At 39.4% G+C, this 19,361-nt stretch overlaps 1 protein-coding gene across 1 annotated transcript; it reads left to right on the plus strand.

The window, feature by feature from the left end:
- Nucleotides 1–6,097: 6,097 nt before the first annotated feature.
- On the plus strand, nt 6,098–18,659 carry LOC137261615 (protein starmaker-like). Its single transcript, XM_067799393.1, has 4 exons — nt 6,098–6,174; nt 7,310–7,354; nt 15,701–18,371; nt 18,526–18,659. Exons 1-3 carry the CDS (start codon nt 6,135–6,137, stop codon nt 18,364–18,366), a joined length of 2,751 nt encoding a protein of 916 aa, XP_067655494.1. The 5' UTR covers nt 6,098–6,134; the 3' UTR covers nt 18,367–18,371; nt 18,526–18,659.
- The last annotated feature ends 702 nt before the right edge of the window (nt 18,660–19,361 follow it).

Raw genomic sequence — 19,361 nt, forward strand, 5'->3', positions numbered from 1 at the left:
CTTGAAACTGTGACTTATTACAAGTACCCGGGTGTTGTGTTTTCCTCAAGACTGATATGGGCAAAAGCATGTGAAACTTTGGCAATGCAAGGACGGAAAGCAATGGAACCAGTGTTATCATTGTTAACTAGCAACAAACATACTGATTTTCAAACTGACTGCAAAATATTTGATTCCAAAATATCTCCCATTCTCACATATGGGTCAGAAATCTGTGGTGTGAAATACCACGAAGTTACAGAAAAAGTGCAAACAAGCTTCTTCAAAAGATTTCTAGGAGTGGGCAAATATGCAGCAAACAAAGCTTTTCTTGGAGAAACCGGACGATACTGTTTATTCATAACAACACAGATAAAAGTCATAAAATATTGGATTAAGTTATTAAGAATGAATGTTTCACGTTACCCTTTACATTGTTATGAAATGCTTAAATTACATGACCAACATGGTAAAATTAACCGGGTTTCTCACGTTCGTGAGATGTTGTTCACCAGTGGCTTTAGCTATGCATCGATTGTGTAAGATGTTGGGGATGCCACTGTTTTTATATCAATATTAAGAAGACGTCTGATTGATATGTACATCCAGTCCTGGCAGCAGAATATTGAATCATCATCATATTTATCACACTATTCTAGTATTAAGAATGTATTCCAATGTGAAACATATATACATAAACTTGAAAATAGAAATTTAATTAGATCTATGTGTAAATTTCGTATATTTCTCCATGACTTCAGGGTTAACCAACAACGTAAAAAAGAAAGTCAGTGATCAATCCGACACAGAATCGAATTGCTTGCACTGTGATATGAACGTTGTGGAAAACGAATACCACGTTTTCTTTATCTGTGCTAGCTATGTTCTGCTCCGTAATGAATACTTTTTGTCCATCAAAAAATATTGCAAAGCTAGATGAACATTGCAACAAATATTCAACACACCTGATGGAAATTTATTACGTCTAACAGCTATATATCTGTTAAAAATATTTAGCTTAAGATCTTCTTAATACAACGTTGGTCATGTGAACATAACTGTATACCTTATAATACAATTGCACTATGGGCCATGAGGCCTGAAATACGGAATAAAGTTGATGAAGATGAATGATTTCGAACACACACTCATTGGCTACTTTTGGTACACTGCCAAATACTAGTTTATCGAGGCGTTTGATAATGTGAAAGGAATTAAACTTTGGTTTTGCTCTAAAGAAAACGGCTTAGAGGGGGAAATGCTGTCAGAACCCAAAGCAATTTATATATTTTCGTCAGATATGACCGATTTATTTAATTACCCATATGGAATGCGCCAAGGAGGCATCCTAAACCCGTTGTTATTCTCATTACTCATTGACGGACTGTCAAGTTCTGTAAATAAATGAGGTAAACATGCTGTGCAATTATTCCAGGATTTGTATGAACTGTTCCTTCCTTTTATTTACAGATGTCGTCATTCTAGTATCCCAGTCGCTTGTTGGCCGACAGATTGTTCACTATTTGCAATAGAACGCCATCGAATACCTTAGGCGCCAGGTTCGTGATCGTTCTGTTCAAAGGCTGTAGAAATTAAGGTAAGCACTCCGTAATCCGACACTGAGAATTCGATGCCTAAAGCCAGAGCCAAAGAAAGCCGCCCGGGTAATGGTAAAAATGTATTGCAGGATATTACAACGAGACGCACACCCAGTGTTCACAACTGTTAAGTTTTGCCAGTGCTTGAAGCAAAATGTATATTTAACGCTTATATAGAAATACATGACATATTTTCTTGTAACAACTGTATCAAATGGTACAGATCCGTGAAGATTCACATTAGAATCTTCAACACACCAGGCTTGTCGTAAAGGGAATATGTAGACTTGCTTCATTTAGAGCTATACTATTACAATAAGCCCAGCATGACATTGGAAATAATATAGCTCTGGGACTGAGACGTGTTCAGTTCATTGTGAAAATGTTAGTTGTTCCAAGTGAGTGAGTGAGTTTAGTTTTACGCCACACTCAGCAATATTCTAGGCGACTAACGGGATCGGGTGGTCAGGCTCGCTGACATGTCATCGTATCACAGATGCGTAAACCGATGCTCATGCTGTTGATCGCTAGATCACTAAACCTATAAAAAATTGATGAGGTTGATCCTGTGGTATTCTTCAGAATATTTGATACACAAATTAAACCAAGGTTACGTTATGGTAATTATATAGGTGCGGAAGGGTTAGTCTCTGTGAGATTATTGAAAACGTTCATTTGCTTGCATGTAAGAGATATATAAATATAGGCTTACAAACGTCTATGTTTGGGGAATAACTGTACTGTGTTTGACGAATTGGGAACGTATACTGTACAGTTATCCACATTTTACTTCAAGTCGTTTTACGCTGTTTTTCTTGAAAGAAATTCATTGTTTAAACCAGGTGATAGTTCCTGTAGGTCAAAGGTTAATCGTATCACTCCTTGAACTTACACAATCGCCACAATTCCATTTTTCAAACTTCAACATGTTTCTTGTGTCTGTTTGTTGTTACTACTTAATCCCACTCGTCATTGGCTTCATCACTAGTGCTCTTATTAGAGTCGAGTTATTAAATATCAGTTAAAACGTACAGAAATGCATTCTGGCAGACTACCGAAAAACATCACAGGACATGTCATTATATTTGGGGAATGATGGGCAAACTACTTATGCCTCTCATACATGTAATATGCTTTTCACATGGGTTTCGCTTTGTGTGGTTAGCACAAAGTGTTGGTCATAGTTTTGACTTTCTTAGACGTATGTGTAAACATGACTCTTGGTAATGTATTCTTGACAACAGTTCAAGCTGCGATTTGTGCAGAGAATATCAGAGTTTGTTGGAACCTGAAATATGGTTAAGTGTTAAACATTTAATTAAATATCGTGAGCTTACCACACTGATACACACTGCATATCAAAGAGACAGACTGCTGATACCTTGAAATATCTTAAATTATATATCTAATATATTTTAATTTTATATATGCTATATGTACTTTGATCTGTGCCTTTCATGCATAGTAAAGATCTTTGATTTTTAACTTTCGCCTTTGACTTAATTATTTGCAGACAACCACCATATAGCGTGAATACTGCTCAGTGCAACGTTAACCGTTATCTTGAACACAAATCAAGGAATTGTTGCATTTGATAGTAGGATTAAACGATTATGATACCGGAGCTTCTCTTTGGGAAACATTTCCACTGGAAATACTAGGAAATGAGACGTTGGAAGTTGTATTCTGGTATTCTGTAGATGTAGTCATATGGAACGATATATTTGTGACGTTTTGAGGTACGTCTACAGCCCGTCTGGACCAGTCAGAGACCAAACACCTTTGACAGAGACTATGTTTGGAATGTAGAGAAGAAGGGGATTCCCTTTAACAGACCACACAGTCTGTGACTTCAATTTTAGGTGAGGAAACCGCCAGGAGCAACCCGGACTGAACATTTCTGACCCAGATACTGTTGAAAGCATGGGGAAAAGATAATGAATTTTACCAGTGAACATGCTGTAAATACGATGAGCAGTGACCTCTTAAAATGGTGTATTTGCTTGGATATACAGTTTTTCTGATCCAAAGTAAATGTGTATCTGGATCAACTGAAGTACTTAAACCTTAAAATCTTGTTTCGCTAAACAATTCCTCGTTTACATGTAACCTTGTTTAGCTTAACATTACCAAAGACATATAATTGATAACTGAATTGAACTGAACTTTATTTACACTCCGGTCGCGTTCTGCGGCATTAGAAGTACATCTTGACGTCAGTCTGTTACATATGTTACATTCATGTATGGTACAAAATAGTAATATATACACACCGATCTGTACATGCGTTTAACCAGGTAAATAAACAATGTTACATCGGATACCAGGAATGTTTATCTTTTGTTTGCGTTGAATAATACGAGACATCATTAATTTGCAAAAATTGCTAATTTCCTCATTTTCCCAGTTTATTACAATCAAAAAGTGACATTTAACTGTATGAGTCCAGGTGAGTAGTGCGAACACCAGTTGTCTTACGCACAGCTCTTTAAGCAGTTCCATCTAAATCAAACTTTGTGGATAACAGTGAGTGAGTTTAGTTTTACGCCAAACTCTGCAATATCCCAGCTATATGGCGGCAAAAAAATAATCGAGTCTAAACCAGACAATCCACTGATCAACAGCATGAGCATCGATCTGTGCAATTGGGAACCGATGACATGTGTCAACTAAGTCAGCGAGTCTGACCATCCGATCCCGTTAATCGCTTCTCAAGACGAGCATAGTCGCCTTTTATGGCACGCATGGGTTGCTGAAGGCCTATTCTAACCCTGACCTTCAAATGTCTTGTGGATAACAGCTTCTTTATTTCTTGAGATTTTTGTACTGTTGTCAAGCAGGAATGATTATGTTGTTGATGATGTTTATGTGATGTTTGTCACACACAGTCTATGTATTTATTCTTCTCATCATTGATCTAAGCATGATAACGGTGTAACAATCTGCACCGAAACGCCGCTCTGTGCAGTTGTTAATGTCGATGCTTCTTCACTCACCAGCTTCCAGAATGCCAAGTAGACAGTCAACAAATACCCTTGGCTGCCAGTACGAGGTGAGGATTGGCACATATAATCCATGCCTAACGTAGCCGCTCCAGGAAATGACGTGGTCGCCACTGATGGTGGCGTGGTCATGGTGACCATATTTCCTGCATCGTTTATATTCACGTTTTTGAGTATTCCTTTCAGATTACAACTAATTTGAAACCAGATCAACTCTCAAAATTAGTTACGATTACTCGATTACTTGTTTTTCAAAGCACGTGTAAGAAACATAGGTTTCGTGCGAATGTAAAGAAAGATTGGTGGTGCTTCATTAATGCTCATGTGTATATATTTCTTAGCTTAATGTTGCTATTTTCCGACTTTTCTGACTCAGAGATATCTGTGGAATATTTCTCAAAGAAAACAAATGGCATAGCTTTATCTGGCTCATGTAATTTGTCATTTCGCACTGTAAGTGGGAATGTGTACCAACTAACACGTGTTATGTGGGTTGTAACATGAAATTAAGGGACAGGGAAACAGGGCAAGCATCCGAAATAAATTATCTGAATACGACACAATTTCATCTGTGTATTTCAGAGACGTGTGACAAAACTATCCAATTAATGGCAGGTAACGAAACCTTTGAATGAAATCCGAGGTTAACGCTTTCCCATTTAATACAGAAACCGTGATATTTGTCTGTATTAACATAGCTGGGCTATACCCGTGGTGATACCACTGAATGCATGGCCAACATCTGATTAAAATCAAGCATAAATAAAATGAAAGAAAACACACGTAAGATAAGACTAAATCCAGTGGTGGTTGGGAAGTGTGTGTAACTTGTCTATCCTGAACTAACAGTGATTTTACTGGTGATTCATTGAATAAAGCCCAGCCATACAGCTCATGGGCATGCCAGAGAGAATGCAGAGATGAGTTGTAAGCAACACAGTCATAAGCGTTTGGGCTCACGATTATGGAAATCACAAAACTTCTTGTGTTGGAAATAGGCAAAGAAATCCATACATGTCGTAGTTTTACAACATATCGAGTACAACATAGTCTGGAGGAAAACCAAGTTTTGGGGGACAGTCAACTTTTTTAATTACAATGAGAGCGACGTTTCGCTGTAACAAGATATGTATGTATGTATGTATGTATGTAGTTGCAAAATTATATAATTACAACTTGCAAAAAGGGTTACCTGTCACCAAATACATTATATGTGAAATAAATTTATGCTCCATTGTGAATTGTATTTGCTTTCGTACTCTATATCATACCCGTTACTACAAGCTGTCAAGTTAACAATCCGCCTTTCCGCTGGTTCACGTCTCCAAATTGGAAAGTGATGACTTTGCCAGAAAGAACCGCCCCTTCAGTGTGATAGACGGCGGAGCTGAATGTCACGTTTAACAGGTCATTCCACGACTGAGACGTAATATTAAAGAGATAATTATGGGTATATGTTTTTGCTGTTAGTATAAAAATTGCCCATCCAACCTGTTTCGTCAGAAGCTTCCACACACTTTTGAGAGGACTTTTCGAGAACTTCGGTTTCCACACCATGAGGACCAAAGCTGCGTTGTCCTTTCTCCTGCTGACATGTAAGTTCTTACGTTATCTATACTACTACCAGTTCATCACAATGTTTATACAATCACACGTTGCTTCGTGTGGTAGAGCGGTTTCAAGCTTTACAATGTACAGCGTCTGGTCGCGTCCCGTGACGGGTCAGAAACAAGGTTGGACACTCTGACGAGCGAGTCAGAAACAGGCTACATTATTAGGAGTTCGCGATTAAAAGTACACACACGATAATTTATATGTGATACCGTTGTTATTCTGGTGCCGTGTTCAAACAAGAGAGACAACAAGTAAAAGAATCCAAATCGAAACGTCGCATTAGAACTGGATTCAGAATTTGTCATCCATTAAGCATCTTGCTTGTATTAGTAGATCAGTGTTTATACATGTTTTTCCGAAACTACTTATACCACACTTCCATCATACTTTATACCTGAGGTAATGAAGGTGTCTTTCCCAACTACGTTAACGACAATTCCACCATATTTTACATCTGTGGTGATGAACATGTTATTTCCCAACTATGTTAACGACAATTCCACCATATTTTACATCTATGGTAATGAACATGTCTTTCCTCAACTATACATGTGTAACTATCGTTAACATTATGTAACATACGCTATATTTGGGATTGCAAATTCTAGAACGTTTTTAGGTGAGTCCCATTTGGGGTTGGAATCCAAGCCCTAAGAGTCATCCACCTAGTCGCCAGCACACAAAGTTAGCCGCCTAGCCCGCTCAGCCACCGCGACTTCCACAAAAATGAAAGTGGGACATCTGGTAGTCTGGACTGCGGGCTTTGTATACCCCTCTGATAAGCGTTTATTGGCATGGCTCCCGCGGCCCAAGGCTATGATTACACAATGCCATTTAGAAATTGGTAAAATGTATCATATGCTGTTTTGGGATTACACGTTCATAGTAAAGTACGTAATCAGGTACGTTAGTCCCATTCACCACTTTGTGTGCTGGCGATTAGGTGTTTGACTGACGGCGTGGGTTCCAATCCCGGATGGGATTCAGCTCCAAAAAGTACTAGAATTTGTACTTTACTAAGGCAGCGTAATCCCAAACATAGCATATGTAATCTTTGACCACTTTCTAAATGGCATTGTGTATTTATCGTTAACATTGCCCCATTGACTTTTGCAGATGTGACTCTTGTGGACGGCTTCAGTTCCAAAAGGCTATTTCATGGTAAGTACCTTTGCTTTTTAATAGAACTTTCGAGAAAGCATTTCATTTTGAAATGACGACGTGTGTTAAGGTCTCCTCGGCCCAGGGGATAATTCCTCACATGAAACTACATAAAACATTGCGAACACTATCAGTTGTTTCTGTGAATGAGAGCTACACTCTCTGTACTTTAACGACATCATTGTGCAATGCGTGATGCCAAAGGCATTAAATGGTTTCAGGAGAGTAATCCAAATTCTTAAAGAAAAGAGAAATGTACAGGGTATTTCTGACTGTATGGAGTAACACATTCTTTGCGAAGATACACCCAGTCAGCAGCGACAGAATGCACTGCATCAGTGTTAACCAACTGAGACATGCCAAACAGAAATAAAAAAATACCCAGCATATCATTTGTTACGTATGCGTTTGATATCAGTCTTATCATATACTCTTTAGCGAAATCTGATAGTGAAATAATAAAAAGACAACAGGGGTATGTTACTGATTGTCGATCTCTGTAAAACATATTACTACAATTTTTGAAATAGAATGCTTCAGATCTGGCTTGAAAATAATGACATAGACAACGAGGCCCACGCTGGCTTCAGGACAAATTACACTTCCGTAGCTGGAATGTGTACTTTACAAGCTTTTGTCCAAACTTTATAAATAGCAACAGTAAAGAAATCTGTAACGTAATAAAGAAGTTGCTGTCCGTAAAATTTTCAATATTGTACTTCCAACTTCTAAAAAGACACTCTAAAAAGTTTCATCCAGAAACACTACTGTAAGAAAAAGGTGAGATGTACTGTCTCGTTATATGTACTCTGAAGGCATTTGGCACATTTAGACACTACAAAAGACAGTGACACTTAGCAAGTTGTATAATACTGTTGCTTTAATGTATTCGCTCTCAGCTGTCTGTGTTGAAAAGAAACGGACTCTCATCATGTGGGTATTTTTTCCGTCGGTACCTGCCAGACACTTCCACAGACCTTTCTCATGTTTATCATTATTCAAGGTGTCAAGGTTTTTATTCTCAAAAAACATCGGTGGGACCGGTGGTGCAAGAGCATATATTGACAGAATCGGTATTAGAAGTAACGGCATGACAGCTAACGACATATTGGTCTTAGAGTACAGTATAGTATTGTAACAAGTTTTGACAGTTTCTTTAGCATGGCCATATTCTTTGAGCTAAGCAGGTTTTTTAAGTTTATTAAGGTTAGGAAAATTATAAAAATGTACACTGATGAACTTTGAGTACTGTAAAGGTTGAACATCGGAAGAGGTAGTGAAATTCATCAGCTACAGCAGATGAATTACAAAGAGGACGTGCCCTCTTGTCCTATGGTACACTATACTAACGTCTTGTCTCCACAGGAAAATACTGGTTTGAGGTTCTAAATGTCAATAAATGGTACGAGAGTGAAGTTGGGAGGGACAGAAAATCATCGAAAGACTTCATAGATTCTGTAGTAGATAGCCTGTGTACTGTTTTCAATTTCACTAAGCCAGGATTGTACAAATTGCCCTTTGAGTGTTCTTTCGATAGTAGAAGCCAGCCACTGGCCATCGTACATCTGGGCGTTGCTTAATACATATGTTGGTCCACAGTTGTTTAGAATATCTGTAGTAAACGCTAGCCAAGTGTTTGAAGATAAGCTTCTGTCCTAAGTTAGTTTCATTTCAGGCAGCTTATTTTGATAGTCGTTACATGGTAGTTTATTCCAGTAGCTTATCATTTTCTTACATATTATTATCCTAAGGGGAAATCGCTCAACGTCTACATAAATCATGACTTTGGTGTTGATGTTCGTAGACCTGCTGCAATTCAGAGAAATTTAAAGTGTAGTCTTTCAATTAAATTGATATTTTCAAAACTCCAGCACTTAACAGCCGTACAGAAGGATGGGTAATACCCTCAAACCAAAAGCTTTGAGCTACTGACAAGAGTCCAAATGTCTGCTATTTCGATGGAAAACTATATCAACTGCATTGTCAGCAGATTATGAAATGTAGGAACAGCATCGCAGAATCATCGTCCTCGTAGTTAAGACTGACGCCTTCACATCTTCGTGCGGAGAGGCAAACTAAGTCATTGAGATAAAAAGAGAATAAGAGGGGGGATAAATTCTCGAATTGTCTAACTCCAGAACTACATCTGAAATTGTATAATGTGTAACTACACGTGATTTGATGTTGTTGTACATGTACTAATCTGTAAAATGCCCTCTGTATTACATGAAGCTATTTTTATCAAAAGGCCTATCCCCTAGACATTATCGAACGCTTTTGAAAAATCTATGAAGGCACAGAAAAACTTTCGTTTGGAAGATTTAAAGATTTGTGACATCGTGTGCAATACAAATGCTTTATCGGTAGTAGCAAAATGTGCTCTAAATCCAGCCTGCGCGAGATAAAGTATTTCATTTATTTCAAGAAAGGTATGTGGTTGAGAACACAAGAAGAAATTTACCAAAAAAACAAGTAATTTTATAGGTCTGTAGCTGCTTGGGTCAGACGGGTTACATTGCTCCTTATATACATGTCGTATAATGCCTGGTTGCCATGTATCTGTACATAACACTAAATTAAAGAAAGAGAGAGACGTATAACCGGCGCATAATATGTATGAAGTCTATCAGATATTCATTTGCAATAGGATCATTAGCTGACGACTTATGTCAGTCCTTTGACAGCTTTCTGTAGTTCATCTAACGGTATTGCTAACGGCATCATCTAACGGTATTGCCATATTCAGCATCAAGCAGTCGCCTTCATTATGTATATCTATCTCTGGCAATTCATTGTCGTTTATAGCTTCAAAGGATTGAAGGAAGGTTTTCAGCCGATGACGCATTTCCGCCGTTAAAAACTTTCAAGACCTCTTTAGGCGTGTATTTTTGATAATGTCTAAGCATCTCACTGGTCTTATTTTTAAATAATCTGATGTGTTTATTCATGGATATTGTATATGATTTGCTTGCTGATGGCAAAGGGTTTATTTTAGTTGTTTCTGTGTTTCCCATATTTCGTTTAGCTTTGTGGTACAGCTTTCTCATGTATTCATGATTAAACCAAGGTAAATGTTTCCACCTGTTCGTCCGTTTTGGGGTTGATTAAAACATGGCGTCACTGGAAGTAGCTCCCGTCTCGGTTAGTTTTGTTTTTTAGTTTCTACTGTTTGCATTTCTATAATTATCCATCTTTGACCACCCGTGTTGAATGCGTTTAGGTATGAGGTGTTGTCGGAGCTATAGATTATTTTTGGGGGAAAAAGATCGTCACTGCAAAAGAGCGTCATAAGTCATGCCCTCGGAGGTTGTTTACGTCGGAAGCATCCGGGGGATGACTTATGACTTATGATTTACTCCAAAATATGTTTTATGTCCTGGAAACTTTGTTATGAAACGGGGAGGGATAAAATAAAACACTACTGTCTTTAGAAATGGTGGCTCGTACAATGGTATTATAACGATAGCCCTGGTGAATCAGTGCACGTCTTCTCAAGCTAATATACCTTATGTATACTGACAGCAAAAGAAACGCAGGTTTCGAAAAAATCAAGTCACATAAACGTAAGCGTTCATGTTTACGTGACGTACATTGTATAGCGACATAATGGATCCCGGATGAGGTGGTGTCATGCAATTTGACGTCCACATGGAACACAGCGCATCAAAACCAAAACTGTAACACGTGCATCGACGGTACTGGATAAAAAGCATTTCAGTCTGAGGTATCCTTTGTGTCAAGAAACAGTTCTGTACTGACTCTGGGAGTTGTACACGCCACACAGACCACGCCTAGACTACAACACCTGAGCAGAGGGGAACGACCGTTGGAAAGTTGCACAGAGATAGCCCTGCAACCGCTGAAGCTAGACAACTGGGATGTCATTTTACCACCATTTGTTCAACGTCATCAGGAAACAAGGATTGCTGCTGATCGTCGCCGTACTGGACGGTCACCGGTGATAACATGGTTATCTCCATTTTGACGGACTGTGATAAATTTACAATTCAATGTCGACAGAAACTTTCAGCTGTAAAATGGATAGTGTTTCCTCCAGTATTGATTGGTGATATGATCTGTCCAAGACATAATTTTAGTGATGGCGCCTATGTTTAAAGGTCACGTGCAAAGCAAAACACAACAAGCAGATTCTGATACCTTTTGGTATGGACTAACCGCAAATAAAAATATTAAAAATGCAAATTCAACTTATAAAGTTGAAGAGACCTGCGAAATCGGAGTTCAGGCGATTCATTAATTCCACCCAAGAGATGGATGAAAGTGGTTTCAACAGTTGTGCTGCGCTTGCAAGGCTTGCAGAGATTTTTTGCTGCGATCGCAGTTTGAGAACAAGAGGTGTTTCTTGTTATTACAAGTATCTCGGAGCTGAAGTAATGAAAATACATTGTACACCGATTCCATACTTGCCGATTGTGCAAACCAAGAAATACTAATTTCACTGCGAAACATTGTTTAGTTTTAAAACTGAAATGTTTTAATACATATCTATGGAAACACAGTAAAATATGTTGATTTTGACAAGCCGTCTCTGTCACAGACAAAACCCAATGTCTGTTTTATTGACACCTGTATCTCTGTCTAGCTGTCTGCTAATGACAATATGCTATACAAAACTTCAGTCACTGACCACATGCAATATGAACTTAACACCTTTCAGGCTATACACCATGTACAAAAAATAAATTGATTTAGGCTCGTGCACTTTTTTCTGTCTCTGTCACATTGTGTAATTTTTCTCGAATGACTGGATCAGACGGAAACCGGTGCAAACTCTGATTGTCAGTTTCAAGTTCTGCTGTGTACTTGGACGAACGACAGTTTCCATCCACACAGTAGTTCACTATCTCAGTATTTATTGATTGGATCGCAAATGCAGAGAACATGTATTTACAAACCCCAACATCTCTACATACATTCTTTATGGATAATAAAGATTTTTTTCTATTGTATATGATGCGAAGTTTCACTATAGATTTTATAGCGTTATCGCATTTGCTCGACAACAGCATATGAATCCATACTGAAACGCCGCATCCATACCGAAAATCTTACCTTCCTATTACTCACCATACTTTCTAAAATACCTGTGAAACAGATCATCTCTATATACAAACAATGAGCTCTGAGAAAATCGGCAAATGAACGATACACTTGCGTGCACACCCACCCGCTGTCACTGCGTTCGGTCTCCCGGGTGATTCGTTCCGAGGGAAGTAAATCCAAGTACAAAATATTGCACTTTTGTACATTGTACGCTTATAATTTTGTTTGTTTGTTCTTTTTCACAACCAGCAATGCACATTATATGTCATGAATAAGTGGTAATTTGTGTTATAACTGTGTTTGTTTTTTGGGGTCTTTTTTCATTTTGGTTGCACGTGACCTTTAAGATATACAGTTGACTCTACCCTCATGTATGGCGTAATAAAGTACGATTTCCCCCGAACTATTATAATTAAGGTACGAGATGTCGGTGACCCAAATTAACTGTTGTCATACAGGGCTAACCGACGTGCTGTTCTGGTGTCGTGTCTTGCCCCTCCGATGTTGTGAAAACAAATCATAAACAGTTTGAAGACAGTTTAAATATCTTTTCGGTATTATTTTAGTTATGTCTATGGTTATCTTAAAACATACTGGGAAATAAGAACGTTTCTACCACAGTAAGGTTTAAACAGTACGAGAGGATATCAACAAGTTTTGAGCCTCGCCCTGAAAAAGCAAGATTTTGGATTTCATACTGCTTTATTTTTCAACATAGTCCCCTTCCAACTTCACACACTTCTCCCATCTACTTCTCCACATCTTGGTCCTCTAAAAAAACCTCCACAGCAGCGATAAGCTCATCATCATCCTGAAATATCTGGCCCCGGGTGTGTTTTTTCTGTCGAGGAAAGGGGTGGAAGTCGCTAGATATAGGGGCGTACCTGCTTCAGACGGTTAGCATAGTACTCTGCATTCACTGTCGTACCATGAGGCAAGTAGTCAGTGTGGATAACACTTTTACTATCCCAAAACATAGTTGCCATAACCTTCTTTGGGGACCTGGCCGATTTGAACTTCTTTGTCCTTGGAGAGGTGACATATTTCCATTCCACTGACTCCTGCTTGCTCTCAGGGTCATAATGATGAAGCCAGGTTTCATCACAGGTTACAATTCTAAAGTGAAAATCTTCTGGGTTGGCATGGTAATGGGTCAGCATCGCGCAACTGATGTTGACCGAGAAAGCTTCATGTCATCAGAAAGCATTCTTGGGACAGATTTTGCACACAACTTGGACATGTGGAGATTGTCATGGAGTATGCTGTGAATGGATCCATATGAGAGCCCAGTTGCATCTTCTAACTCGTGCAAGCTGATACGACGATTTCCCATCACTAGTTGATGCACTGTGTCAATGTTGGCTTGGGTGGTACTGGTTGAGGGTCGTCCTGGACGCTCTCTCGTCCTCGCTGAAACTCTTTCACACAACGTTTGATGGTTGCAGCAGAAGGGGAAGACTCCTTGTAAACAGCAGTGAGTCGCTCTTGAACCAGCTTGGCCGTGTTACCCTCCAGGACAAGAAACTTTATTACTGCTCTATATTAACCGTGTCCATTTTTCACATTCACTAGGGTATATCTCTTCTACAAGGCACTGCCATTGAAGAAATGCGTCCAGCTATGTGATCCTAACGGGAATATGTAGCTAGGACACTAATATATGTTAGGTGCCCTGCCCATTACTATTTGTCAAGTATAAATATGCAAGGCTCAAAACTTTTTTATATCCCCTCGTAACTCCAAATGACTTGACTAGTGACGCGACATTCCACGGATGCATTGTGTGATTGTGGACATAGTTCAGTAAGGGAGCTTTGCCGTGTCGTTGTTAAATTGTGATTCAGTCTGAGACATTTATCCATCGAGAGAGGGTAAGCGTAATGGTTGCACCAATGATGCTAGCGGAGTGAGGCAACTGCAAACCAGGAAACTGTGTGGTCCGTATATTTCGACGTAGGAGGCTGAACGAGGCGATGTCATCTGGCATACATCGTAACGTCAGTTTACCCACACTCCGGCGCAGCGATGACTTAGCATAACATCACTGCCACAGGCTAATTTGCATATCACGTGATCGGATTTTTCTCTTGTTTGCAAACAAATGCGCATATTCGTAGATAAGCTGAGACTGGCATAACGCAAGTGATTCGGCGAGGTTTTCATATTATTTTACACTGTTACGTAAATATTCTTCTACAACTACGTCAATAAGGTTTATGACAATACATATTTATATTTCAAACCGGCTACATCGTTTCTTCTCCATAAGGCCTCGATGACAGCACGTGGAGCCGTACAACCCATGTAGACAAAGGATCGCCGCGCAAATCGAAATAGTGTTACAGGTTTTAGGATAATTCTCTGTGAAACTGAACCATTTTAACCCCGATATTTAATTACATGTGCAGACAGTTATGAAATGTGCACATTATATTGAATGAACTGTGTAAGATGTGAGGAATCGTCACATCTTTCTGGCCTGTGGCAGAGATACTATGCTGGCTCGAAGCGTGGAACTCTGCGTAGAGTACAGTTTACCTAGGGCATGTTTCATTACGAGGGGGCAGACGAGAATCACGAAGTGATATCAATGTAGCGTGACGTAGTGCCAAATAGGTGTACTTTATTACCAGCTACTGTCGGCGCCTTTAATCTTTTTAGCGTAGCATGTTAGAGTTTACTATATTTCTGAAAATTAGGGACCGCGTTAGTGTATCATCGCAAGGAAACTCCTACAGGTAGTTAATTAATACATGTTGTCTACAACGTGAAGTGAAGAAAAGCTACATTTTACAGTAATACTATGATTTTTTATGAGTTTGACTGACTCTTCTGTTTATATACCCGTTTAGTTAAATACTGGTACAGGCTAGGCCCAGGAGAGGTTTCCACATCAGTGTTATTTGATGGTAAGAGCTTTGGGTGGTGTAGGACATAATATTTGGGCATAAGTCAAGGACATGTTTCATCAGTATGGTGTTATAATTGGTCATATTTTCCCATCTTAAGTAATTGGGAATGCACTGTGTTTTTTTTTCTTTCCCAGTTTCCAGCGGAAATTAGTTGACGATTCAAAATGGGATTTATCGGCTGATAAGCGTGAATTCCATAAACTTATAATAAATGTTTAGGAGTGCCTTTGTAGAGTGGGTTTCCCCGCATACGTGCAATGCGTGCAGCTAATTGCTGGTATCATCTCCAATTGCTTGGATATCCCTAAGAGTAGCAAATTTAATCTGAGAGAAAATCAGATGGACTTAACATTATTTGCTTCCTTGGCAGGAACGAACGAACTTCGTGAAGAACCTGAAGACACTGGTTCCATTTATGAAGGGAAAGAAATTTTTCAAGGTTTAGTGGATAGTCAGCGGCTTCGACCTGAGAGGAGAGGCGGTGATGCATATGATAACGAAAATGTAGAGGACATCGGTTCCACTTTTCGAAGACAAGGCACTGGTCAAGGTTTACTGGACAGAGGAAGGGTTCGACCTGAGAGGATAGGAAGGGTTCAACCTGAGAGGAGAGGACGTGGTAGGCCTGCGAGGTTAGGAAGGGTTCGATCTGCGGGGAGAGGTCGTGATACAGCTGATAATGAAGATGCTGAGGACATTGGTTCATTTTATCAAAGAAGTGCCATTGGTCAAGGTTTAGTGAATAGGTTCAGGGTACGACCTGAGAGGACAGGCGGTGATGATGACAACGAAGACCATGAGGGAATAAGGAGAGACGATGATTCAGGTGAAGACGACAATAATGGTAGTAGTGATAACTACTACAATGGTGATGATGACAGAGGTGATGAGTCAGCTGATTACGAAGATGATGATAGAACTGAGTATGATGAAGGCGATGATTCCTCTGATAATGACAAAAATAATACTGATAATGACGACGGCGATGATTCAGCCGATGATGCAGACGATAGAACTGATAACGATGATGGTGATGATTCAGCTGATAACGATGACGGTGATAACAGAACTGATAATGAGGATTCAGGAGAAAATGATGACGATAGAAGTGATAATGATGACGGTGATGATTTAGTTGATAATGACAATGACAATGATGATGATGACGAGGAAAATGCAAATAATAATGATGATTCAAACGATAACGACAACGATGCTGATTCAGCTGATAATGACAATGATGACGATTCTGCTGATAATGATGACAATGATGACAATGATAATGATGATAAATCAGCGGACAATGATGATGATGAGGAGGAGGAGGACGATGACGACGACCAGGAAAATAATAATGGTGATGATTCAGATGATACTGACGATGATGACGATTCAGCTGATAATGATGACGACGACGACGATAACGACGACGATGAAGATGATAATGATGACGATTCATCTGATAATGATAATGACGATGATGATTCATCTGATAATGATAATGACGATGATGATTCATCTGATACTGACGGCAATGATGACAATTCAGCTGAAAATGATGACGATGACGACGACGAGGAGGAAAATGATAATGATGATGATGATGATGACGACGATGATGATGCAACAGAAAAAGACAATGAAGACGATGATGATTCATCTGATAATGACGACAATGATGACGATTCAGGTGATGATGACAGCGACGACGATGATGATAACGACAACGATGAGGAAGATGATGATGATTCAGCTGATAATAATGATGAGGATAATGACGACGAAGGGGAAAGTGATAATGATGATGATGATTCTGCTGACAATGATGATGACAGAACTGATAATGATGATGATGATGATTCTGCTGACAATGACGATGACAGGACTGATGATGATGATGATGATGATGATTCAGCTGATAATGACGATGACAGAAATGATGATGATGATGATGATTCAGCTGATAATGACGATGACAGAAATGATGATGACGATGATGATTCAGCTGATAATGACGACAATGATGACGATTCAGCTGATAATGATGACGACGGTGACGATAACGACGGTGAAAAGGAAAATGATAGTGATGGTGATTCAGCTGATAATGACAACAATGATGACGATTCAGCTGATAATGATGACGACGGTGACGATAACGACGGTGAAAAGGAAAATGATAGTGATGATGATTCAGCTGATAATGACAACAATGATGATGACGATGAGGATGATGACGACGAGGAGGAAAATGATAATGATGATGATTCCACTGACAGTGATGACAGAGCTGATAATGAAGACAATGATGATTCAGCTGATAATGAGGACAATTCAGCTGATGTTGATGACAATGACGACGACGGTGATGAGGAAAATGATAATGATGATTCAGCTGATAATGACGATGGTGATTCAGCTAATGATGGCAATGGTGACGATTCAGCTGATGACGACGATGACGATGATGATGAGAAAAATGATAAGGATGATTCAGCTGATAATGACGATGATGACGGAACTGATAATGATCATGGTGATGGTAACGATGAGGGTGACGATTCAGCTGATGATGATAATGATGATTCAGCTGATAATGACGACAATGAGAATGAAAATACAAGAGATAATGATGATGATGGTGAGGAGGATGATGAAGACGATAACGACGATGAAAATGATGTTTCAGCTGATAGGGATGACTCCAATGACCGTAGGAAGAGATTTGCTTACAGACTTTTCTTTGATGAGCTTGAGGACCATAGAAGCAGAAACGATGATGCAACTGATATCAGTGATGATGAGCCTCGGAAGAGAAACAATGCTACAACTGAAAACGAGGAAGATACTGCACGTGTTATCGACGACAATGAGTCTAGAAGAAGTAATGCTACAATTGTTCCCGACGACGATGACGCAGCTAGTACCAACGACGATGACCGCATAAGCATACACAATGACGACGACGAGGAGGATGACGATGAAAGAAATGACAGCAGCTATGAACGTGAGAGAACAGAATATGAAAGCAGATGATGAGGGTACGTAACGGTCATTAAAATCTCAAATCAGTCTTTCAGTAAACAATTACGGCAGTCACTTCAGTTAGCACAACTATAATTACCCCGCGGTGACGGTGAAGTAAAACCACGGTTTTGTCAATATATGCACTACATCTTCATCTCTTTTTCCTAGGTTCGCAAAACTATGTTGAAGAATCAAAGAAAATAAAACCCAAAGTGGAGAAAAACATCGTTTGGTGGAAACCTTTTCCTCGACACAGGCTACTATACAAGCCGACAATATTCCATTTCCAGTCTTGTATCCAAATGTAGAATAGTTCCAAAATAAATCGTCTTTAGACACTGTTTGCAATGTTTTGTTACAATTCCTCAAAAACGTTAAAGCCGGTTCAGTGAAAATCTTTTTTTCTGTCATTGTTAAGACTTACACAGTATTTCAGCTGCATCACCATGTAAGCTCGATGTGTGAAGACAGCCCGAGGTGTTTCAGGCATCAGCTTGACAACGTTTTCTTTGAAATTCAAACACACTGATGCTTTCTGAAAACTTTCTGAAGACAATGGTGCATGGCTTCACAATGGTGCATGACTGCACAATGACTGAGTCCGTTGGGCTTAACGCCACAGTGTTCCATGCAATATTACATGTCCCACAAAGTGGGAAGGAAGCCCAAAGAGGTATAGAGCTGACAAACCTAGAAACGAGATCAGCAAGACCCAGGGTTCGAACCCATGATCAGAGGTTTCTGTTGACACAGATTGAAACTCATGATTGTCTGATAGTCTGACAACCTGACTCATATCGTCACAGCGCAGGAAAGGTGGCCGAGTGATTGAAGGGTTCGCTCGTCATGCACAACCCCTAGGTACGATTTCCCACATGTATAAATGTGAAGCTCAGTTATTGTGTATCGATTTTGCTGGATTATTGCTAAAGCGGCGTAAAACTATACTACTTCGGGTCGAAACCAACGTTGACAGTCACGTACTCTCATATAACTGTATAATA

This window comes from Haliotis asinina, chromosome 14 (genome assembly GCF_037392515.1).
Source record: "Haliotis asinina isolate JCU_RB_2024 chromosome 14, JCU_Hal_asi_v2, whole genome shotgun sequence".
Taxonomy (NCBI): domain Eukaryota; kingdom Metazoa; phylum Mollusca; class Gastropoda; order Lepetellida; family Haliotidae; genus Haliotis; species Haliotis asinina.